This window comes from Condylura cristata, unplaced genomic scaffold (genome assembly GCF_000260355.1).
Source record: "Condylura cristata isolate star-nosed mole 26May11 unplaced genomic scaffold, ConCri1.0 scaffold00051, whole genome shotgun sequence".
Classification (NCBI taxonomy): Eukaryota; Metazoa; Chordata; class Mammalia; order Eulipotyphla; family Talpidae; genus Condylura; species Condylura cristata.
In genome coordinates this window covers 202663-227796 of record NW_004567152.1, presented here as the reverse complement: position 1 = coordinate 227796, position 25134 = coordinate 202663, and the positions used below count along the sequence as shown (strand labels likewise).

Below are 25134 nucleotides of genomic sequence, written 5' to 3'. Positions count from 1 at the left end.
GCTCTTTAGTGCTGTAACCAGGGAACCAAACAGATGCTGAGGGTGAGACTCCTCATAAAACTTTGTATCCTTAGGACATTTAAAATCTCCCCCCCCTTTTTCTAGAATTTAAGCATTCTCCATACTGTTAAAATTTTGATACATAATTTGAATATTCCTCTTCTATCTTGAGACCACCTGTCTTTTTTTTTTTTTAAATAATATAATAGCTTATTTTTACATCATTTTGTGCCTTTTTCCATCTCAGCTGTAATCCCCATGGGCTTCCCATCACCAAATCACCCGTGTGCCATCACCATAGTGAGACCACCTGTCTTTTTTTTTTTTTTTAAAGATTTATTTATTTGTACATACAGAACTGGGGTACAGGCCAGAAGCTCAGGGGCGGCGAGAGGCTTCACCAGAGACAGAGTGGGGAACAGAACAGGCAGATCGACGAAGTACACTGCTGAGGGGAGCAGCGGGCGGGTCAGGAGAGGTCTGCCACGCCATGTGGTCACCTCCAGGGCAGGCGGGAATCGAACTCATGCGGAAGCGGTTTTAGATTCTCAGTGCTGTACTTTAACCCGCTGCGCCACCAGGGAGGGCCACCACCTGTCTTTTAAATCAGTTATTGTGACTTTTGTTAAGGCATAACATAGGAAATTCTCATTTGAAATTAGGATGAGTATGACATTGTGAAGGAGACTATTCTGGGCAAAATGATTGTTTCCAAATGAGTTTCATCAAAGAACTGCAAATTCAGCAATTCTTTGAATTCATTCTATGTAATGACTTCCATACAGATTTCTGGGGGAAAATGTTCAGAGCAGTTTTTAAACTTTGAAGACCTGAGAAAGAAAAAGTCAAGCAAACTGAAAATACTTGGTTGTGATGCCTAGTGTATTTCCTTACGCCTCAGGTGCCTGAAAGCTGGCTTGACGGTGGATGCGGTGATTGTAGAGGCCTTCCTGGCCAGCCTTTCCAACCGGCTCTATATCTCGCAGGAGAGTGACAAGTATGTCCTTATACTGAGGGGCAACCAGCCAGTTGTTCTCTGTAGGGTCTTGGTCGTAGTGGTGGGGGGCTCATGCCATTCATTTATCATGACTGTGCTTGCTTGCTGTATTGGATTTGCAGCATATTTAAGGTAAAGTCCATCTTGGTATGTATATTCTGGACCACACGGGTAGTAGATAAAGATCATTCTGTCTTCCAGCCTGAGACTTTGTGTTTCTGCTCATCATTAAGGTTCCTGGTTATAACTTTTGGGTGAAGGCTTTATCTGAAAGATTTTGATGATCTTGAGGTCCAGTTCCCAACTTCCAGGTTTTATTTCACTGCTGTCTGCCAGAGGGCTGTTCCCATAGTGCCTCTGTTCTTCTCACCTGAAGGGATGCTCACTTGATTCCTGACCACACTATCCGAGCCTTGGGACACATCGCCGTGGCCCTGAGGGACACCCCAAAAGTCATGGAACCAATTCTTCAGATCCTGCAGCAGAAATTCTGCCAGCCTCCCTCCACACTTGACGTGCTTATCATCGACCAGCTGGGTTGCCTGGTGATCACCGGAAATGTAAGTTCCCTGCTGTGAGACCCAATCTTCTTTGACTATCAGGAATGTAAAAATGTAGATTAAATTCATCCTGAAGACGAATTAGCTGTCTTAATATGGATTAGAGACTTTTTTTCACATAAAAAAGAATCATGTAATGTTTTCATGATACTGATTTTGGTGATTTATCAAATCAAAACTATTTCCCCTCTGGTTCTTAATTTGAGATTTACTTGATGCTTTGGAGATAGATGCCCTTGATGATCTTTGAGGCCCTTGTGGTCCATGATTCCAGGAGCTTTCTGTCCAAATGATCATGGAGGGAAGTTCTCTCAGTTTTGAGGGACTTTCATAGAGGAATTGTGGTATGGTAATGGTGTCCCTTCTTTCTTCCAGCAATACATTTATCAGGAAGTGTGGAATCTCTTTCAGCAGATCAGTGTGAAGGCCAGCTCTGTTGTATACTCAGCCACTAAAGATTACAAGGACCATGGATACAGGTAATTCCTCTGTACCTTGTTCTATGTCATGAATATTTAACTTCCTTTGAATATGTAAGTTTGGGGATTTGTCTTTAAAACTTCTCTCAAAAGTACTATCTGCCACAAATCAGTACACACAGGTGAAATCAAAACTCCATATACCAGCCTACTGGTCCAGAACATCTCAGTCCCAAAGCCACTGTACTCCTCTGGAATAGGCTCAAATTGCCCATTTTTATTAACAGCATATCACCCTTGCCATAAAAGTGCCTTTACATATCAATTTTAATGACTGTATAGTGTTACCTTATATAGTGGTACTGTGATTTATCTAACTACACCCTTACTTGCATGTCAGATGGTTTTCTTTTATCTTTTTAAATTGAGGTAACAATGATTCTCAACATTGTTTATGATTTAGAGATCTAGGAATACTCCCTCCAGGTGTTGTTACTATACCACACCTACCACCAATATACCCATATGCTTCTACCCTGGTCCATTATGCTTGCTCCCCACTTTGCTTCCCCTTTGGTGTCTTCAATTCTACAGTCAGATGTCAGTTAGCATAATCTCCAATTCTGTTTGTGTCATTAAATGAGAAGTATTTATCTTTTTATAGAGCTGAGTAGTATTCTGTTGTGTATATATAACACATCTTTATGTAGCTGTCTTTGGCCATTTAGTTTGTTTCCACAGCAGGACTATTGTAAATAGTGCTGCAATGAATGTAGGAGTACATCTGTTGCTCCAAATAAGTGTTTTTATGTCCTTCAGGAAGATACCTAGCAGTGGAATTTCTGCATCATGGTGCATCCATTTTTAATATTTGAGAAACCTCCAAAGTGTTTCCATAGAGACTGGACCTTTCTACATTCCCACCAACATTGTAAGAGGGTTCCTTTTCTACCACATCCCTGATAGAACTTCTTGTCTCTGGTTTTTTTGATATGGCCTATTCTCACAGGTGTGTAGTGGTATTTCATTGTGATTTTTGGTTTACATTTCCCAGACAATAAATGATGAGGGACATTTTTTCATGTGTCTATTGGCCCTTTGTATGTCTTTGGTGAAGTGCCTTTTTAGCATTTCTGCCCACTTTTTGATTGGATTATTTGTTTTCCTTTTGTTTAATGGCTTGAGTTATTGTAGATCTCTGACAACAGCCCCTTGTCAGATGTATGGTGTGCTCATGTTTTCTCCCATTTAGGAGGGCATCTTTGTTTTAATGTAATTTCCTTTGCTCTGCAGAACCTGACACATAGTAATTGAATTAAGACTATCTAGTACTAATTGTTTATAGTCTCTCTTTTTATTGCTGTTGGAGAGGAATATCACTAAAGCCTATGTTGTAGAATGTTTTGCCTTTGCTTTCCTCTAAGCATTTTATGGTTTCAGGTCTCTTATCCATTTTGAGTTAATTTTTTGTGTATGGTTCAAGATAGTGATCTAGTTTTATTCTTTTTCATGTGGCTATTAAGTTTGTTGAAGAGGCCTTCCTATATCCAATGTATATGCTTGGCATCTTTGTCATTGAATAATTATCTGTATAGGTGTGGGTCTATTTTTGGGCTCTCAATTCTGTTCCATTTATCTGTGTGTCTTTTTTGTTCCAATACCATAATGATTTAATTGCTATAGTTTTGCAGTGTAGTTTGAAGCCAGGGGTGGGGGGGTGGGGGGGACATGATACCACCATTCTTCTGCTGTTTTGCTAGGATTGCTTTGAATATTCAGGTTCATTTGTGGTTCCATATGAATTTCAGTAAGGTTTGTTCTATTTCTTTGGAGAATGCCATTTAAACATGGTAGGGCTTGCATTGAACCTGTATATTGCCGTGGCATGATGGGCAACTTTACTCCTGTAAGTGCTGCATTGAATAGTCTAACAGCTTACATGTTTATAAGTAGTGTCGCTGATATTTTCTTTAGGATAATTCAGATAGGTGGGATTTGTAGGGTTAAAGGAAATAGGTGTTTTTATATGCTCAAATATTTGATATTTGTATAAAAGTCTGGCCAGTTTTCCTTGGCCAAATTAGATGTGCTTCCTTGTTTATTCCCTGTGTATAGCCCTAAATATATCTGGCATATCTCAAAGGAATTTCTCAGATCAAGGGAAGGGAAGGGTGGAATGATAGAGGGATGGGGAGAGAACATAAGAGATGTTGCCTCCCTGAGGGCTTTTCCATGTTCTCATCCCGATCATTAAATTCAGTTAGGTGAGTGGGTGTTAGGCTATATGACTTTGCCGTACCTGTGCCTTGATTTTCTCATCCTTCAGACACTTGTCTCTGGCTGAAATGGTAGTGAGAACAATGCTGTCAGCATTGTTAGTGTTTCCTTCTCACTGCTATCATCATGTTCGGGATACTCACACATCCTGAAAGCTGGATTGGGGAAGCAGCCAGCTCACCTCTTCTGTTTGCTCTTCTATCTTGGTCTCTGCACAGATCAGACACAGACTGAAATACCTCTTTCCTACATTGCTTTCTTGCTCTGAAAGTGACTCTTGTGTTTCCTTGTGCTTCAAACCTTTCTCTTCTCTGTCTCTGTCTTCTCTGAAACTCATGTCTAGGTACTTTGTTCCCTGCTATGTGCAGTAATTGTCAGTCCTGTTGTCTCCTAGTTCTACAACTTTTGACTCATATTTCCTCTTCCCATAAAACCTTTTTTTGATATTGCCACCAAAAGTGACTTGTCCACTTCTTGACCTAGTGGAAACTTTTATTGCCATTCATTTGTCTATGCTTATCAGGAATTTATCTACCTGTGTGTGTGTGGGGGGGGGGGCAGGTACTTTTGGTTACAGCTGCCTTTTGCTCCATGATTTCCATTTCCATTACCATTTGCTCATTGCTTCATGGAAAGTGTTTACTACCTTCTCCATCCTGGGGAGGAAGAAATTATTACCCTTGCTTTTTTTTTTTTTTCTAGGAAGAAATTCAGGGATTACTCCTGCTCATCCAGGGTCACTTAGCAGTCTAGCTGTCCCCAGTACCCACAGAAGCCAGGCCATCCTTATTGGTTCATGGTGATTGGCAGAGGGCACTGTCAGCTTTGTGTCTGGAGTTGACATGGGGCCAGCATGATCTTGAGGCAGTTGTCCTAGTAGGCACTTCCTTGGTCTCTGATGTAGACTAATACTATGATCAGCCCTAGGATGGAGAAGAAGGAGATCAAGGTCCATCCCCAAAATATGCTTTTTTGGCTGTGTAGTTGTCTCTTGACACTCAAAAAAAGGTGTCCTAAGACTTTCACAGGTCCCAGATTGCAGATTCCTGGAACCTGTGCAGTTCTTGGAGACCCTTAATGCATCTGGGACTCTCAAAGAGGTCACAGTCAATCTGCAGCATCTGCTTTTCTTTAAAGGCCATTGTTTACAAAGATGGCCTATTTACCACTCTGGAGGGCTCCTTCATTCACAGCACTGAGAGAGGCATGGTGAGCAAGCTGAGTTGGCAGAGTCAGCTTACTTCCCACTGCAGTACACATCCCTTCTGTCATTTCTCCCCCTAGGCACTGCTCCCTGGCAGTCATCAATGCCCTGGCAAACATTGCAGCCAACATTCAGGACGAGCACCTTGTGGATGAACTGCTCATGAACCTGCTGGAACTGTTTGTGCAGCTGGGTCTGGAGGGAAAACGTGCGAGTGAGAGGGCAAGCGAAAAAGGGCCTGCTCTGAAGGTAGGATAGAAGATGGTTTAGATGCCTGTCTGGTGAGTGTTAGCTTGTTGGTCTGCTGGCCAGAATGGAGTCTCCAGGTAACATGTTGGTTGAGATAGGATATATTCTTTGTTGTATGCTTTAAACACATCTGCAGACATGCAAAGACAAAAGGGCTGAGATTCTTCCTTCGATGTGTTGGCAAGGGTCTAGGAGAGCCCATGGAAAAGGCCACATCTCAACCTAGGTTGAGAGGGTGATAGCAGTCTCTCTGCTCTCACCTGCCATAAAACCAGGAAGTGGAGACTCATTAGAACACAGTGTAATTATAGAAAAGTCAGACTTGACCTAATCTTAGGCTATCCAAGAGAGACAGACCATTGTGATAAATGTTAGGTCTCATCCCCAGAGACACAGATTGGTGAATTTGAAATGTCATCTTGCCTTTGATGTGTTATGTGGCCCACTATCAAGTCCCACTATCAAGTGTCCTCCTTTGTCGTTCTGTCTGTCCTTCCTGTGCCCCAGACATTTTCTGTTCACCTTCTGTTTGCTGCTTCTGTCCAGAATTTCTGTGAAGGGCTGGATTACTTGTTTATGGCATTTCAGGCCAACACTCTCTATTGTAACTATTCAGTTCTACCATGGTAGCATAGAAGCCTTTCTAGCCAGTAAGTAAGTGAATAAGGTGATTGTGCTTTCATAAAACTTTATTTCCAAAAATAGATAGTGGTCAGATTGGCATGGTCTGCAGCTTCAGGACCTTTGTTCTATGTTCCAGAGTTACAGATGTGAACAGTGTACCTGCTCCTGTCAGCTTAGAGGGGGCGGATTGTGAAAGCCAAACAGGCCAGTGTGGAGAGAAGCTTACAGGGAGCTTACAAAGGCTTACACCTTCTTTCTGAGAAGGTGACAGCTAAATTGGAAACTGAGTGGGAAGGGGCCCTCTGTATAAAAATCTTGCCTAAAAAAGAGAGGCAGAGAGGAGAGAAAAAAAAAATCTTGCTTAAGAGGGAGTACCTGTTGCAGAATCAAACCTGAGACCCTTGCTGTGTTGGGCTACCCAGCAGTGATCTGTGTGACTAATTTCTCAAGTCTTCCAGGTTGGCACTCATGGAGGCCTACCCTGATTCATAATAGTCCATCCATCATTTCCCATGAAACCTTTGGTACTGAGGTGAGAGAATTGCCTGGAATTCTCCCTTGGACTGTGGGCTGCACTCTTCTATGTGTGCTCTTGCTTATACTCTCAGGACTCTTGGGATTTAATGCTTTTTCACAGACTGGGGAGGAGGTAGAACCATGGGCAATGCAGAGATCCCGATTTCTATCACTGAGTGCAGATTTCTATCTGTTCTTTGCAGAATAGTTCTTCTTTCTCAATCATGTAGTGAATAGGACTTTTCTCATGAGATGGGATCTCATGGGTTAAAGGGGGATTGGAGGAATGGAGAAAGAATGCTGACCAAAGTGCTACCTGTTGAAGAGAGGAGCTGAGATTTTAAATTAAGAAACATTAATGGTTCCTGTCATGGTGTAGCTGTGAGGCTATTAGTTTCCAGAATGGGACAGACAGGGCCAGCAAATGTGGACATCAGCCCAGGGCATAGACTGCCATCTATAACACTGAGCAGTTGTGGGGCCTCTGCAGGCTGTCAGACCCTGCAGTGTGCCTGTGCGCACTTGGAACAGTCCCTGGCAGGCAGTGGTACTCAGCACCCTCAACTGCTACCATTTTTGATTAATATAGAAAATAAATTAAATGTGCTTAAGCACATTTCTAGAACTCTGGCTGGTCAGTGTGTACCATAGTTTAGCCACATTTGTGTGTTTAGCCAGGGAATCTACCTTTAATTTAATTACATTAAAGTAACCTCCAATTTTTTTTATAACTTGATTGTATTAATAGAAAATGTATAGAAACGTATAGTATAGGAAAAAGTACCCAGAGTCCCTCTACTCAGATATAATCATTACTAATAGTTTGGTACCTTTCCTTATATTTTTATGCAAATATTAGATAATTAAATAATTCCAACATAATTGGAATTATCTCACCGTACTCTTTTAAATTATTTTTTTTTTCATTTAACATTTGTCATAGCCACTCTCTTCAGTGATTGCTTATGGAAAGTTGTTTTTTCAACAGCTCTGTGTTGTAATATGCAGTTATTTAGAGGTGAGGTGCCGCATTTGGGTCCACATTTTTTTACTATTAGTCTGGATGAGCATTTTTATTTACCTTTTCTGTATATATCTCTCATTTATTTTAGATTAAGTACCAGCTCTATGTAAGACACACACACATATATATATATATATATATATATTTAAATAAAAACACAAACTCATCAGTGACCAAATTCTGTTTTTTTCTAGGCTTCTAGCAGTGCAGGAAACTTGGGTGTACTCATTCCTGTAATAGCTGTGGTGAGTATTTGCTAGTTGAGTGACTTAGACTCCAGATAATTGTTCTCAAGTTTGAGTATTGCCTAGTCATACAGAGTAAATGCCTGAGAAAAATATCATTTTGAGAAACCAGTGATTGTGTCTGTATGACTATTTCATCCACTTCTAGCTCTTTTGCGAATGCCCATAGGTATGTGTCTGCTGTGGCTGCTTGGCCAGGGATCTGCTTTAGTTCCCTCTTGCATGACTCCCAGGTCTGTGATCTGACTTTAGACTCATCCTGTCTCTTGTGGACTGCTCTGGTACCCATGACTGATGCCGAAAGAGAACCTGCATCCATTCCTTCTCTCGCCCCTTCCTGTGAGATGATACCTGGGGCTACTGGTTGGTGCTTTGGCCTTGGAGCTGTAGCCTTCAGTTTCCTCTGGGGGACCTTGTTGGCATGCAGGCCAGGCACCTATTGGGCATAGTCTTCCCTGCAGTCATTGGTTGCTCACGGTAGGCCCTATCTTTTGTTACACACTGCTAAGGTGCAGAACCTGTTTCAACCTCTAGCCACATCCTCCCAGATAATCTTTATAAAGCTCATTTTCCCCTTATCAGTATTTGCCAGCCACCAGTCCTAAGCTAGAGTCTGGGTTCTAGTATTTATTTTCATTCCTTATTTTCTACTGTCTACTTCACCACTTTCTAGTTAAAACCTTGCTTCTTCCTTCTAGTTCCTTCCCACTTCCCCCATCTAGTAGTTCAATTTTCTTTTTAAAAGCACAGGATCTGACCTTTGAGCTGGTAAGGTGACCCAGCATGAAGATCTTGGACAAACAGATGGAGAAGCAGCTCCCCTGATCTTAGCAAAGTGGTTTCTGTACTTGCCGCATCATTCTGACTCGGGAGACTTTGATTGTTGTCCAGATGTATAACACATAGCAACTGATTTATTGCTATTTATATTTTCATAGTAATTTGTTAGTACTATATTTTGTGTAGTATTCCACTTCTAGTTTACCTTTTTTTCTACCTGTGCTTTTCTTTTCTGTCCTTCCTCCAATAAGTGACTGATTCAGAAAGGAAGCGGTGTTGCTTGTTCCCTGCAACATCTGCATCAGAACAGTCTCCTCAAGTGCACTTGAGACAAAGGCTGCAGCACAGCGATCATACCTGTCTCTCTTGTGACTATGAACATTCCCCGGGGATCCTTCATACCTGCCATTCGGTATTCTCCCCTTCAGGATTCAAGTGTTGCTGGGACTCCCTCTGCCATAGTATTTTCTTTGACACCCTCTTTGGTTAACTTTTTCAAGTAGATTTTTTCCCCACTTTTTAATTAATATTGACTAGTCTCCAGCTGTGTTATAGAAGTTTCATTGCACATGGCTCTTATTTATCTGACAGGAAATGTGAGGCACACACTTAACCTCTTGGAGGAGAGAATAGTGAGGTGGCAGACTCCCTGGGAGAGGTGATTGTGTCAGAAAGATTTCTGGAGACAGAGAAACATGCTTGGGGTGATACTTAGTCAGACATCTTTGAACACCAGAATTCTCTGAACCATATACCTGTGAGCTTCCAATTACGTTTAGCAATGACCACTTAAAGTTGAATAAATGTGTGGAAGAACTCTAAGGGGTACTTTGCGTATCTGGGGAGTGATAACTGGTGAGGTTGATTGGGAGTACAAGGGTTTTAGGGTCACAAAGAATGGGGTTGAACCCCAGTGTGCCTGTGGGATCCTGTGTAAGTATCTCAGCTTCCCCCACACGACTTCTTGAAAAGATAGTGGTGACCCTCTGAGGTGCCTAGTAGGTGGGTATAAGCATAACTGTTATTGATAGGCTAGAACATACTTCAAATACTCATGTTTCCTCCACTGTGATGACCTTTTACATAAATAGAATATGTATTGTATTTTTAACAAAAGTTAATGGTTATATTTTGGGGGAGAAAACAAATATTTGATTCTCTTGCTCAACAAAGAACACAGAGATCATGGCTTCTTGCATTTACTTTCTGGTTACCCCTTGGACCTTATAGGAAAAACTAATTTCCAAAGTTTTTTTAATACTCTGCTTTTTTTTTTCTTCTTTTTATAAAGGGAAAAGATACTCTATTTTGGCTCTTTTGCTGACAGTGTCTCAAATACAAAAATAGCTGCTCAATGGTCAGTGACCTTGGGAACAGAGTGAGAGTGGCTCAGGACTAGGTCATGTTATGTCTGAGGCTCTTTCATGCTTAGATTTGTGATTTTTGTCCTTAACTTTATGAGTAATGTTTCTTCAGAAATCTAAATAGTTCCTGTCCACTATCTAAGTAGGCATTTTGAAGGATATTACATAGAGACCTGGCTGCTCCGAGGTCTTAAGATGATTTAATAGGACAACTATTCTCAAAAGCTTTGTGCACCTCATTTAGTGCTCCTTCATATGTGCCTCTTACAGTGTTTGTAACTTTGGATAGGTTATTTATTCTCCCAATGCCTCTAAAATGAGGTTAATGGACTAATTTTGTAGATCATGGACCATTTGAAAGCTGTGCCATCTTCCTCCACCAAAATGTATCTACACACACTGTACCTCAGGAAAATAAGTGGGAGAATCCCCTCCCCTGGCACCCACCCACCCATTCCTCCACCAGGTTAGGAACCCTTTAGCTATATAAATACTCTTTTAGATGGAGATAAAAGTAATAAGCCCTTTGTTAGCAGCTGCTAAGCACCAAGACTGATTTAAAGCCTTCTAGGCATTAATTCATTTAATCCTCACAACAGTCCCCACTTGATTACAAGTGAGGAAACTCAGACATACAACATGCTTCTAAGTCCCATTGCTACTAAATTTTGGAGCCAGGATTCACATGTACCTTGAAACATAGGCTAGGTGGTTTCTGAGAGAGACTGTGAAGGCATTTGGAGTGGGTATAAATGAATGCAAAGCATGCCTGTGCTAAACTTTTGCCTGCATTGAGTCTCAGAGGAACCTGAGATGGCTCCTGCAGAGGTGGGTCTACCTCATTGGAAGTGGGATTATTGGTTTTGCTGGGTAGGGAGGGGGCAGACATAGGAGGGGACTGAAAGCTTAGTCATTTGAGATAGCTACTTTTAGGAGTGGGGGGAGCAAGAGGTTGAGAAATACAGTATGAACACTTGAAAAGAACACTGTTGAAGTGAATTTGAGGAGGAATTCAAGGAGTGGGTTGCCAGTAACCTCGTTTCACTGAGAGATCAATTAAGACCCTGTGACAAGAAGGACTTGGTCCCAACCATATACCAGTAGTAGATAGTAGAAGCAGAGGGCCTGGTGCTGGAAGCTGGGAAGAAAGGATGTGGAAAGGGTTAGCCTTGACTAGCAAGGCCTGGGTTTGAATTTGGGCTTGGGACAGATCATTTCTTCTTCAGGAACTGTTTCATCAGCTGCAAAAAGTAGTAACAGTGTGAAGCTCCCAGGATTGGTGTGAGGACTCCTTGACAAGCCACGGGCACACCACCATCTCACTGTCCCTCTTTGCTGTTCTCATGATTGGTATTGGTCTCACTGGATTAGAAATAAGGTGATTCTCTGAATCACCACCTCCCCTTTAACCCCGTCTCCAGCACTCAGTGCATCCACATCTTGGATAGGTTTAAGTGCCCTGCCTAGTTCCTCCTTTGCAGAGCTACTGGGGGTCAGAACTCTCAGCCAAAACAAATAGTGATTTTGATGCCCTTCCCATCACTGGCTCACTGGCGATTGTCTCAGCACCCCATGGGTGTTGACGTTCTTGGACTTTTGAGCAGCGTATTTGGATTCCAGTTGTCTTACCCAGGTAGCAATCTAGAGAGACATTCCTCAGATGTTCCCTCTTTTATTGAACCTGACTCACTATAGGAGCAAAGATCTCTTTGCACGCAGAGATGAAAGCTGAAGTACATGTGCCACATGACTGGCATTTCAGAAATTATCCAAAGTAACCCTGTAACACTCACCCCATCTTGATTCTGAGAATATGCCTTGTTGAGTACAGATCAGTATAGAACTCACTATAGAACTCAAATTACTTTTTGTCAATCTTTGTCATTCCTAGGCATATCAACTATTTTTAATTTGACCTTTTTTAGTTATTTGTGCTTCAAGAAATAGAATTGTGACAGATACACAAGTAAAAGTGGTATTTATTTATCTTTAGAGTGGAAGGCATGGCCACATATACACTGACCACTGGGCAGCAGTGAGGTAACAGCAGGAGTACAGTGACATCTAGCATGAATTTAGTTGGGCCTTGAAAGAACTAATCCCCAATACATAGGGAACACATGGAATATCTCAAGATAACTTTTATTCTGGGCATCAGAAATGGTACACCAACCTTCGGAGAAGAGAAAGGGGTTTTGCAGTTCATTTTGTGTTCTCTCTTCAGATGAGAAGCCCTGGTTAAAAAAGGCTAATACAGCCAGATGTGCAAGGTAGATACTGTAGAGGGGGAGGAGGGGCTGCCAGGGTGGCCCCCCTAGGTTTCCTGTAAGGACATGGGAAGTACTGAGTAAACCTCTCATTAGCAGTTGACATGCTACAGCAGTTGACATTTCTGTGAACTGATGGCATTGTTCACTATGCAGAATTGCTTCCAGTAAACTTCTTAGTTGTAACCTTGTTCTCTCATATGGGCCTTGATTTCAGAATGGTAGCACAAAATACAGATGTCATGATGCCAAAACATCTCTGTTCTCATTGTTAGAATGGAAACAGAATTACAGCGTGGCCCCAAAACACGTGAGATGCCCAGGCCTCCACTTTTAAGACTTGGTGGGGTTGGCAACTCTCCCCATGAAGAGCAGGCAGCTGGTGCGGTGCTCATAGATGAGAAACAGAAAAGGGCGGTCGACAGTGAAACGCACTTGGGTAGACAGTGGCATGAACCCCACTGTGGTCACCGCAGCAGCTTCGGTGCCCTCCTCATTCACTGTAATAGTACCTTGGTGCTTGAACTGTTCAAAATGGAAAGGAAAGTTGTCAGGTCCCATCAGTTGGCATGCAGAGGGTAAGGATAAGATAGTGAAATCTCATCTCCTTCAGGGAAAGGGTTAGAAAGAGCATGTAAAAGCTACAGTCCACGGTTACTCAAAATGACCCTTGAAAAAATTTTAATCACCCGTCAGTTATAGTAATCATGCTTAGAGTTGTATAAACATTATTTACCATAACTCTCTAGCTTCACATTCATTCTTGACAATATGAGCTGCTTGCCAGCCATGCAGCGGCTGCTCATGCCCTGGGGTGCTCTGCCAAGGAAGGAAAGCTCTGGGTGTGCACAGTGTTTGGATTGGTGTTCTCGTTTTTTTTCACAGTGCCTATTAGTGGTGTTTGAAGTTCAGTGTGCAGTAGTACAATGTCTCTGCATGTACTCAGCAGGTCTTTCACTATTTGGGAGAAGCTATTTCATGTAGTTGAGTATGTGCTTTCTCTGATGTGAACAGGAATGGTGCTTGCTCCCAAACTGCTCCCGGAGATCACCCTCCCACTGAACATCCAGCAGATAAGGATCTGCACCCTCCCCCTACCAACTTGTGAAATCAGGTGAGGTAGGAGAGGGATGAATATAGGGGGCAGATGAGGAGAGGTGTTACCAGGTCAATGGTGATCCTATGGTCTGAAATTCCTGACATATTGCTGTTTTTCTCGAACAGTGAGGTGATACCCATTGACTTCAGGGTCTCCACCAGGTTATAATTTTTCTCCAGTTTGAATTTGGGCAGGAGCACCTCTCGAGTTCTGTTCAGAGAAGAAATGGAAGTCCAGCTTTATTGAATCATGTATTTCCTTCAAATGTTCAAAACCTAGCCCTCCCACTCCTAGGTTGTATTTACCACAGGATGGAAATATACTTGTTGGAATTGATTTTCTACTACAGTCATTTGAGAATTTGGGGAAAACCATCCCATTATAATCCCAGTTACTTAAAATTGAGGCATGATTATTCATATGTGGTTATTTCCTTGATAACTGTGTTCAAATCCTGTCTTCCAGGTCAGCATCAGAACTGTTAATGGTTTGATTTGCAAAGGCATCTAAGATAATTCTCTTGGTTGGAGTGTTTCTTATTTTGTTTACCTAAGGAGTTTAACTAAGGATTTTAAAAACAGAATCCTTCACATACCAGATGATGTTAAACATTCTTAATTCTTACATCAACTCATTCTGTCCTTAACTGGACAAATAGCAACAATAGTTGGAGGAGAAACAGAGCAGGCTAAATTGATACTGCCTGTGGTCCAGGCCAAGAAACTGGGCTGTATTTTGTGGGCCAGAAGGATCCATAGAGAATTTATGAGAGAGAGGGAACAGAGACAGTGTCTTGGAAACACTGTTCGGGCAGCTAGTGCTGGGTTGGATCAAAGAATGGAATAGGTAGGGTGGTTAGGCCTCCCCCACTCAGGGTTAGAAGTCATGGGTAATGAAGTGTTAGTTAGAAGGAAGGTACAGAAGGGACATTTTTAAGGAAAAATGTGATATGGCTTAATGATTAATTGGTTACCTGCACAAATACCTCTCTCTGAGAGCCTGCTTCTCAGTTTGTTGTAATTTTTGTATTCTTTTAGGAGACCCAATTCTCTTGTCTTCTTAATATGGGCCTAGCCTGTATCCAGTAAACAAAAATATGACTTCCCCATTTTATGCTACAACTTAATAATAATCTTTGTAAACAATTAAAACATATCATTTTGACTATGGAGTAATAAATAATAATAGTGGAAAATCATGCTTAACATGTCCTTAATGGGTTAAGATGATTTCAGGATTGGGGCCTTTCCCTGGTGGCGCAACAGGTTGGAGTGCAGCACTGTGAAACTAGCCATAGCCATAGCTGCTTTGGCATGAGTTCAATCCCCACCGAGAGGTGACCCACATGGCATGGCAGACCTCTGCTGTCTTGCCCACTGCTCCCCTCAGCAATGTACTTTGTCAGTCTGCCTGTTCTGCTCCCCACTCTGTCTCTGGTGAATCTTCTCACTGCCCCTGGCCTCTGGCCTGTATCCCAGTTCTGTATACATAAATAAATACATCTTTTAAGAAAAAAAATCTCAGAATTTCTTGGTTGAGAAAGGATAGTGCTCATCTTTGTGGGACCCTTACCAGATTTCAAGTATCTCAGTGGATTGTGAACATCACTCTTTTACTTATTTCTCACAGTGACTCTTGGAAGTCATGGAACGATGCCTCTTTTACAAGTGATGAAATTGGGGCTCAAAGCTCAAAGCAAGTACTTGACACTGAGTCATGTGTTTTTAACTTCTCAAACTGTCATTGTGGAGAGCAGATGTGTTTCTTAGGAGGCTCTTTGATTGCTTTTGACCAAGAAATTTGGGCTCTACTAACAGTCCAGTGTGGCTATTTCTGGGTATTTCAGCAAATTTTCCCTTTTTCTTAAACTGACTAAAGTTTCAGTATTCCTGGGTCCCCCAGTTTCCCTGAGATCAGATGAACAAACACTCAACCACAGTACCTGTTTGTCATGCTTTTCTGCCATCTCTCGACCACTTGGGGTGTCAGTTGTGTCTCTAGCGTCTTCATTCCAGACAGCTTGTGTGGGACCACAACAAACATGCTGATGCCTCCCACATACTCCAGCTGCAGAACATCACAGTCCAGCTCCTGGTCATTTGCTGCCAGGAAGTTCCCCTTGGTCTGCATCATGGAAACCTTGACCACCTCTCGTTCATTCAACCGGAAGTTGTGGTTGTGTGTCATTTCCACTGGGAATTTATTCACCCAGGATCCTGTAAAATCAGCAGGAACAGGGCTTTAAACACATTTTTTTTTTTTTAAGAGTAGTGGTCCTTGTTCATTAGTGTGTATCAGAAATCCCTAGATGGGTGGTTCCAACAGACTGCAGCTCCAACCCCAGTGTTTCTGATTCTGTAGCTTTGTGCCAAGAATTTGCATAACTTTTAGGTTCTCAGGTGATACTGATGCTTCAAAGGGACCGCACTTTGAGAACCATTTTCAAGGATTCTGAGAATGTCAGAATACTACTGTGTTTGTAGGATATGTGATAATGGTAGATAGGGTAAATAGATTGGAATAAATGCTCGTTTAGATTCTGACACTAAAATGCTTGGGTCTCTACTTATTTATAAATTGAATGACACTGAGTTCATGTCAGTTCTGTTTTGATAGCTCTCATCACTTTGCTATTCTGATAGTGACTTAATTATACACAGTGATGATACAATACTGCCATCAGGGGCTGTATTTTAGATTTGGGTGGGACACTGTATATTCAGGAATAAGCATGTGTTTATTTTAGCTCTAAGGTATTGGTAAGAAGTAATCATGGAAGACCAACAACAGTTGATGGAGGCGTGCTGGGCACTTTCTAGAAGCAAGATTTCTAACTGGTGGGAGGAGCAACTGGATGAGATATGTAGATTCTTTGGGTGGTTTAAACACCAAAATGATTTCTGTGATGGAAACTGGCAGGCCTCTGCACTACCCTCCTCAGCACTATTAACAGATAGGCTGTATAGTTGCCTGTGGTGGGGTCTGTTTTGTGTAGTGTGGGATGTTCAGCAGCATCTCTTTACCCTCTTCTCTCTCTTTCCTGTAACAACCACAAATGTCTCCAGACATTTCCCCTGGATACAGATTTGATACTTCCTCACTTCCTTTTTTGGAAATCACTGTTTTTACTAATTCTGCTGGAGTTTGTCACATGTCTCCTGATAGCCTTTTCTTCAAAGTGGTCATAATGTAACATTTGAAATTAAAAGCAAATTAATAAAATCCAGGCAGGTCAAATGTGAGAAAATTCTTTGCATTTTTTCCTCCAATTTAGTAACACCAGAGGTGGCCTCCCTGGGGCAGCTGTGACTCTGCCCCATACAGTGTACATTTGGAATGTCATTTACTTGTTTTTCCCCAGGTGGCCCCATCTGTATAATGTGGACACAGGTAATATTGACAGTCTCAAGGTTGTGCATAAATCACAGTTTGGGTTCAGTAAGTGTCAGCCCTTACTGTCATCTCATCATGACCTGCCTTTGTCCCTATGAACCTAACCATGTGTTTTAGTTTCGTGGATAATCAGCTAGAACATAATTCTAGGCATTTAGCCTACTTAAAGAGTGTGTCCCAAGTTTGCTTTGTGAAATGTGAAGGTATTTCTTACCTTTAAAGTAGATGCAGTTTAGGATCATCATCTGAGTAGCTGGGTCTATGTTCTCCAGAGCATCTTTTATGAGACCCTTGGTGACACTTAGAATGTGGTTGTTGGCCTTTGCTATGAAAGCAGGGTCTGAGAAGTCAGTTGCCTGAGCTTCTGCAAAGTAGTAATCTCTTACTTTACTTTTGAAGTCATCCAGGATTGGAAATTGTTTCTGGATGTAAAGATCATTGACTGATCGCAATGTGTACCCAAACTTCCTCCTGAAAAGGCGATGGGTCAGCTTCCGGAAGAGATTATGTATGGTCATGATTTCATACTTGCTGCTGGCATTGACAAAGTCTTTGAAGTGCAAAATTGAGTGTACTTGTTCATGAGTTTTCCCCTGCAGGCCCAAAGAAATCATCCCCATGGCTGTAGAAATGCCCACAGGGGCTATGAAGATGTTGTCAAAAGTGTTGGCCTGCTCCTTCAGTGCCCTATAAAGGCTGAAAGCAAATTTTGCATTGAGGATATTGAGACGCTGGATTCGGCTCTTGCCTTGGAAGAGCTGTAGGATGTTTCCAGCATTGGCTTCTGAATCTGTTGGCAAAACTGCATCGATTATGTCAATGTAGTCATCATCTTCACTGAATATCTTCTCCAGATCCAGATAATCCTCATCTTCTTCCCCCTCAGGGATCCAGTCATTGGTGACTGTGTTTTCCTTGTGGAAGTCAGCGGGGAGAATGGACATGCTCAGGTTTTGGTTATTTAACTGCTTCCATTGGGGATCCACAGACTTAGAATCTTTCTCAAGCTGATCTACCAGGCCTTTGATCCCACACGCAAATGTTAGGAAAAGAGAAATAACGAGGACTTGGAATGGGCATTTCATTTTGGCAGAGCTGGCAGGAAAAGCGCAACACAGTGAGAGGTGATCTGGCCCCAATACACATGCACCCTCAGTGCCCCAGCTGCAAGTTCCTCATGGCTCTGACCAGGAACTTGTCCTTAGCTATTTAGGATTAATCTCAAGAGAATCTGAGGAAGATAAATGGATACCTGACATTTTGTGTGAGCTTTTTAAACCTGCCTGATGAATCTATGGGCTCACAGTTGAGAATCTTTTCTTTTAAAGTTTGTAAAACTTTAACTGTCTGGAATACTGAGGACTGTGGGGTCCTGGGAAGATTTGCTGTGGGGATAGGAAGGAGTTTCTTTTTCAGTTTATCCACTATACTTTGTCTCTGTCTCCAAACCTTCATATTAGGTACTAGAGATACAAATGTCTTCCCCACCACGGGACTCACTAGCCAGTTAGGGGACAGACTTAGAATAGAAGTGGGGTCTCGTATAAGATTATGCCATTAAAACACTTGGGAACTCAGCACTGGGTTATCAGGACATTCATGGAAGCTTTCCCAAGAGGTGGGCCTTGAATGGAGATGTTATTAAAAAATGAATATGTGCTATGCCTTCTGAAAAATATTCAAAAGATAGGTAAAATATGTGTATTCCTGTGGTATTGTTTAATTTGTATAACCTTTAGAGTTTGTCTGTATGCAGATGACTCTCTCAAATCTAGTGAAGTGATACTGGTCTTATTCTTAGGAGGTGTTATGGCTTGCTGCAAATGTACTTTTCCCCTTTGTATCTGCTAGTCAACTCCCACTGTTGTCAAGAGGATTTAAGTCTTTCCTACCTAACTGCCTCTAGCATAGGGTTAAAAATAATCTCACAGACACCAGTTAATTGTGAGGGTGAGGGCTTATTGGAGGCACTTTATTTAAGTAAACAAGGTAAGTTTTTTATACCCATGATAAACCTTTCTTTTTCTGTTTCCCCCCTGCTTTTTTGAAGAAAGGATTTGACTTGTCAAATCAGTTTTGCTGCCAGAATGGGTTTGTCTTTCTCTTGTTCACTTCCTGGTCATCTAGGTGGATGACCTGTTATTTAATACATTTTTGTTTCACTAGGGCAGTGACAGTTGGTATTTATAATCATGTGCATACGATTATATGTGATCCTTGCTTCTGATCACCCCAGAAAGAAGAATGGTGTTTTCTTAAGTTTGTTGTATGCATTTAGCCTGTTAAGTATTTGCCAACCAGAATATTTGTTTCCAGTCTAGGTTGGATAATAGTAGCTGGTGCCTGTTAAGCAAATATGTTAATTTATTAGGCCTAAAGTTTGGGACTGTGTGGATACCCCTTTGACTTGATGGAACTCTTGCTCTATGTATGAGTCACTTTTTCTATGTAACTTAATCCCATCCTCCCAATATTTTACATATCAGGACTCTGTTGCTAATGAATAGCACTGACTAGATTATGACCAAGTTGGAAACCCCCAGATTTCCCCTAGTCCCAGGATTGTTTTCTTGCCCTCAACCTTCTTCCTTCGTTGTTCCCCTATAGTACAGTTAAAATAATAAGCTGAAATGTTCTACTCACAACTGCTAGACTTCTGAATTGCATATTTTGGAGATGAAAAATCAGTTTTTGATTGAAAATGTCTGCTCTCTTTTCCCATGCCTCCTTAGTACCACTGAAACTGATGCTTCAGTGTCTCACACAAGTGTCAGTATTTGCGTGGCTGCAATAGAGTTGCAGGGATATTGATGGCAATAGAATGAGGCAGGGATATTGATTGCAATACACTTTAAAAAGTTAGAAAGGAACAAAGTGAACAATTTGATGGAAGTCTCCTTGGTAGGCCATATTTAAAAGTACCTATCTCTAAGGTTAAAAATCAGCTTAAATATGATCCCAGTAAGACAGTGAGATCAGCTACGGTAACAGATAAAGATACTGATAGTATATTTATATCCAGATATATATCCAACTAGCATATCCTGTATCCAGATGGTATATTTGGAAGTGTTTTATGTGCTGTTCTTACTTTTATGATAAAAAGCCAAAAACAGATTTCATTATTCCTTATCAGAGCCAAAAGAAAAGATCTATGATATTTTTTTATGGGTTGAAATCAAGGATCTAAAAGGTAAATCCTCCCAATGTTTATTGTTTTGCCATTTAGTATAACAAAGTTATACTAAATACATTTAAAAACTATCACTGGGTTATGTTTAAATCTTCCTTTGAAGAATAAATTTTATTTTTAAGATAAATCAATTATATGTGATTTCAGTTATATGTGAATTCTATATGATGCTTTCATTGCATGGATTGATTGGGGTTGGAAATTTTGGTTGTGCATCAGATTATAACATCTGGATAGCCTTGCCACTGCTGGCTACTGTTTCCAGGTCCAAAGAGATCAGATATAATGGGAGAGAATTAGCTGCATAGAGTTTTAAAATTTTTTCTTTTGAAAATTCAAAGGTATAGAAGTATTGAAGGCATAATATAGAGAGTAGCCCCTTATACCCCGGCCCAGATTCATCAGGTTTTTATATTTTGAACCAATTACCTTCTCTTCTCTCTTCACACATATATGTATAGTTGTGCATAGTTATACATGTACATTTTTTTACTGATGGGGGAAATGCCTAAGAACAAGAATATTCTTATATATCATTCCAATACAGTTGCTAATTCAGATAGGCTAGCATAAGTACAGTATTTTTTCTATTCCAATTTTGTAAATTGTCCCAATAATATAGCTGAAAGATTTTTCCCCCGATAGGCAGATTAAAAAATAAACATTTTTTTCAATTTCTAAGATAATGAAAACATTGAACTCGTAGTTTCATAGAGAAACTTTATCGGTCACCTATCACTGACCACTAAAAATCATATTTATTATTGGTAGAAATGTAGGAAACAAAACTCACCTCTGTGCTTCAGAGAAGTGGCACTGCAGAGATGAAATCAGCCAAGGTCACCAGTGGGTTTCAATGTGAACTTTGGTGCTGGGCTGTTGCTGTGTATTTTCCAAAGTAAATATATCCCAAATCAAACACCACCCAGCTAGCTTTGTCAGCACAAATCCCAACTATGCCTGTAATCTTTACTGGGTGATTTGTGACTCGTTGCTCTAATCCTGGTGTAAGTGACAGCATAACTGCTGTTGTCATGTGCTTACAAGGAGCGGAATATGACAAAGCCACCACATAACCAAGATCTCCCTCAGACTTCGAGGGCTGGGCTGCATCAGTGAAAACTAGTGCTGCCCTGCAAGTTGGGACTGCTCCTCTGCCCTCCTGCTATGCTTTCTCCCTCTTGGATGATTGCAGCATCTGGCCTCAACCAGGGCTAATGCCTCTGGTTTAGCTACTAGGCAGGTTATCTGTGAACTTGTTTCTCAATAAAAAATGGAGGGGGTATAGGATTAATGATTTATAGAAGAAAGAGACCTTGGCATCTCCTGTTCTTTAGTCAGGAATCTCTAGGCTATCTGCCAGAATTTGTATCCCAGCTTGCTCCTTTATGAGGCAGTGTTTCTGAGCATTGTAGCTTAAACACAGGTCACCTAGACCTTTCATAGGGATCTTAATTTTGTAAGAAAAAACAATATGAGTACTCTGGATTGTCTGGAAGACCAAATTGCCACAGAACTCTGCTTCCTGATTTGGCGACACTTCCTGACTTAGTAGTGTCACCCAGACAGCCTTCCTAAGCATGTGTGTGTGTTGCTTGGATTGAGAACTTATGGTGTACGGTGGCCTTTTCCAGTGACTTCAGCACATAGAAGGTATAGTTGGATGTAACACAGCAATAGACTTGACCAGCTGTTTTTTCTAGAACCTTCATTATTCCTTCACAATACTAAGTCTTTAGCATGTGTACCCTCGGGCCATCTTGAAGAGACTGTTTTATCCTCAGGGGTCAGCTAAGCCCCACACAATTTGCTCCTGGCTAGATGACTCTGTCCTCTCACACACCCTAAGCCCAGGCTCCTGTCAAGAGCCTTGACCCTTCCTGTTCTTTCTATAGGAGCTTTTTCCATCTGAGCGGTCACTTGGCTGCTACTCTCTCACCACTAATTTCCTCAGCTGAAGTTACATTCCAAACCTTCTCCCCCAACCAAGTTCTCCCCTCAAATATGAGGGCAACAAGTACACCAACTGTATAGTCATTGTGAAAATTCAATAAGATGATAACTGTATGGAAAGCACATAGACTGATGCTCAATGCAGTCAATACTCAGTAAACATTAGCTACTACCACTTCCAAGGGTATGCTTTTATTTACAGAAAGGATCAGAAAGCTTTTTACATTAGATGTTTCCTGTATATTTGGATTTCTGGTCATTTAACCCATTATTGAAAAAACTAGATTTTTACCCTTCTTGACTCTTTTCACAGTTTTGGACCTGTTCATTATGCTTTGGGTCCCCACCTTAAAGCAGACCCTCTGTCACACACTCCATTGTTTCCTTTCTAGTTTCCTCATAGTTAGATATGTTTTCTAACTTTTTGAGATTTTTAAATTTATGGAGGAATTGAATAATAAGGGATATCCAAATACCACCGTCTTATATGAAATAGTTTTTGTCATTTGTGCTTACTTCCACCTGATTTTTTTTTTTTTTTTTTTTTTTTTTGGGGGGGGGGGGGGGTGGGTGGGTGGGGTGGGGAATTGCTCCTGAAGTGTTTGAAAGTATAACATTTCAACCCTGGGCAGTGGAGCCACTGTCTCTTAAATGGAATGGTCTTGTCTCTGCTTTGTGTCACTGTTAAATTGGGAAAATCACAGTCTCAGACCTCAGTGGTCCAGTACAAATTGTCAGACTTCCCCATGACTACTTTTGATAGCTTTGGGATTCATGCTTTGCATTTTTTTTTAATCTTTTGTCTTCTTTACCTATTTCATTCTTTACCCCCTGACTTTGATTTTCTTAGGAGAAAGCAGGTAGCTATCTTTTGTAACTCTTTCCTCAGTTTTTGCCTCTCTGGCTTCAGGCCAGACAGAAATCCCCATCATCTGAAAATCCTTTTCTAGACCCTCCTGCTTACTTTCTCTCTCCCCTGCTATGTAGGAATGTCCTTGCCAGCTACAGCCATACATGTTTTTATCTCAGCATACTTCAGAGCACTTGTAGTTCCTTTTGTGATTTCGCAGCAGTCTTCCTTTCCCTTGAGACCAGCACATTCTCATTTGGCACCATTGCCAGGAATTGTCAGAGCAGAGCAAAACCCATAGGGTACTTCTAGCCCCATATCCTCAGGAGAAGCCAAGAACCTCAGAGTCATGGGGAAGGTCCCAAGTCAGAGAGATATTACTGAGAGTTACTTCCTCCTGTGCCAGTACTACCTTGAGTCTCCCACTCACTTGGGGCCTGCTTTCCTATTGAGAATGAAATATTCTGGAAGCCTGACCTTGAACACCAACCCAAGACTGTGGCCTGGGAACCTGTCATACTTCCACTGTTAGGTGGGCCTCCTCACAGGCAGGTGCATTACCTCAGAGGCAGTCAGTCCCATAGACTGTTAGTACACCTGCCATCCTTGGCTACTAGCAAGCTGAAAACCTCTTATCAACTTTGCTTTTGTGGCTCTTGGCTTCCTGCCTGAGCCACAGTTTTCCACTGCTGCCCTCTCCAGCATTTCTTCTCTCAGCACCTCCCCAAGGTGTTCCTTACATTTCCTTAGGGAGTGACTGATTCCCTAAGGGCACAGCATTTTGGTGGCTTTCAAGGAGAAACTGCTCTTCTCCCACACAGCTTGTTGCAAACCCTGAGCTAGCACCTGCTCCCTCTCAGATTGTGGAAGGAACACTTCTATGGCAGAACTCTAGAGAGTACAGACAACTTTAAAGCAAAATATTAAATCCTCAGTAATGAGGAGTGGTGAACTTATCAAGAAGTGTTAGTCACTGCTCAGTATGCCTTTTCCTACCAAGTCTGGTTCTAGGAGAATGCTGTTGGAAAATGAGTCTATTTGATTTTACCTTTGTTGGAGTTTCATGAGCAATTAACCTTTTTTCCCTTCTTTCCTCACACATCAGCTTACTCGACGGTTGCCCCCCATCAAGGAAGCTAAGCCTCGTTTGCAGAAGCTTTTCCGGGATTTTTGGCTGTATTCCGTACTGATGGGATTTGCTGTGGAGGGGTCAGGTAGGGTATGCATGCTGTCCCAGGGAAGACAGTATAGAGTGAAAAACAGGCACTGTAGAACTTAAACTGGTGATGAGTGTGCTACACACCCTCAAATTTAGTTCAAATACAGCTGCTCCTTCCCTACTAGTATCCACAGATGACACACATCCCAGTGTAATTTAGGATTCTAAGAATACTACATATCTTAGGAAAAACCTGCCCAGGGTAGGTAACAGATGCAGTTCTATGCAATGTTGTTACAGATAGTGTTGATGCCACGGCAGTGCTTCTCAAGCAGAACATAGTTTCACTAGTCTCACACATACGCTCTCTCTTGCAGGACTCTGGCCGGAAGAGTGGTATGAGGGGGTCTGTGAAATAGCCACCAAGTCCCCCCTGCTTACCTTTCCCAGCAAAGAACCGCTGCGGTCCGTTCTCCAGTATAATTCAGCCATGAAAAACGACACAGTCACCCCTGTAAGGATTCCTGTCCTGCCAAGGACAGATGATACAGGGCAAGAATTTTGCCAAGATCTCTAGAACAATGAGAACATATCTTTTTGTTATCCTTGTTGACATGTGTTTTCCCTGGGAGTTTCTTGTCTTCTGGAGGGTGAATGGTCATTCCCTAAACTGTTTTACCTGAGCCCTCAAACGCCCCTTTTCCTCCAGGCTGAACTGAATGAACTCCGAAGCACCATCATCAACCTTCTGGATCCTGCCCCTGAAGTGTCTGCCCTCATCAACAAGCTGGACTTCGCCATGTCTACCTATCTCTTGTCTGTTTACCGGCTGGAATATATGAGGTAGACAAGGTTTTGACTCCCTCTACACCCACAATTGAGCTGACTTAAAATTTTTTGTGTCTTTTAGGCATAAAGTGTTCTTCATTTCTTCCCCAATCATATAAACTTTATTTAAAAG

General features: G+C 41.7%; 2 protein-coding genes across 2 annotated transcripts in view; one reads left to right on the top strand and one right to left on the bottom strand.

Moving 5' to 3' along the window:
• Window positions 1-25134, top strand: part of PI4KA (phosphatidylinositol 4-kinase, catalytic, alpha) — a 113525-nt gene that overhangs the window by 50703 nt on the left and 37688 nt on the right. Inside the window, exons 15-22 of the mRNA XM_012734243.1 lie at window positions 902-997; window positions 1374-1557; window positions 1933-2036; window positions 5538-5706; window positions 8065-8115; window positions 24120-24228; window positions 24551-24687; window positions 24883-25016. Of these exons, the coding sequence (XP_012589697.1) occupies window positions 902-997; window positions 1374-1557; window positions 1933-2036; window positions 5538-5706; window positions 8065-8115; window positions 24120-24228; window positions 24551-24687; window positions 24883-25016 (984 nt within the window). The remainder of the gene's footprint in view (window positions 1-901; window positions 998-1373; window positions 1558-1932; window positions 2037-5537; window positions 5707-8064; window positions 8116-24119; window positions 24229-24550; window positions 24688-24882; window positions 25017-25134) is intronic.
• On the bottom strand, window positions 12860-18103 carry SERPIND1 (serpin peptidase inhibitor, clade D (heparin cofactor), member 1). The gene is made up of 4 exons (XM_012734217.1): window positions 17233-18103; window positions 15568-15841; window positions 13691-13835; window positions 12860-13051 (listed from the first exon to the last, which is right to left on the bottom strand). Exons 1-4 carry the CDS (start codon window positions 18101-18103, stop codon window positions 12860-12862), a joined length of 1482 nt encoding a protein of 493 aa, XP_012589671.1.

Coding starts and splice junctions, on each gene's coding strand:
- SERPIND1 (XM_012734217.1), bottom strand. CDS start 18,103: ATGAAATGCCCATTCCAAGTCCTCGTTATTTCTCTTTTCCTAACATTT. Junction 15,842..17,232: donor AAACTGCATCTACTTTAAAG/GTAAGAAATACC, acceptor CTGATTTTACAG/GATCCTGGGTGAATAAATTC. Junction 13,836..15,567: donor CAGAAAAGCATGACAAACAG/GTACTGTGGTTG, acceptor TTCTCTGAACAG/AACTCGAGAGGTGCTCCTGC.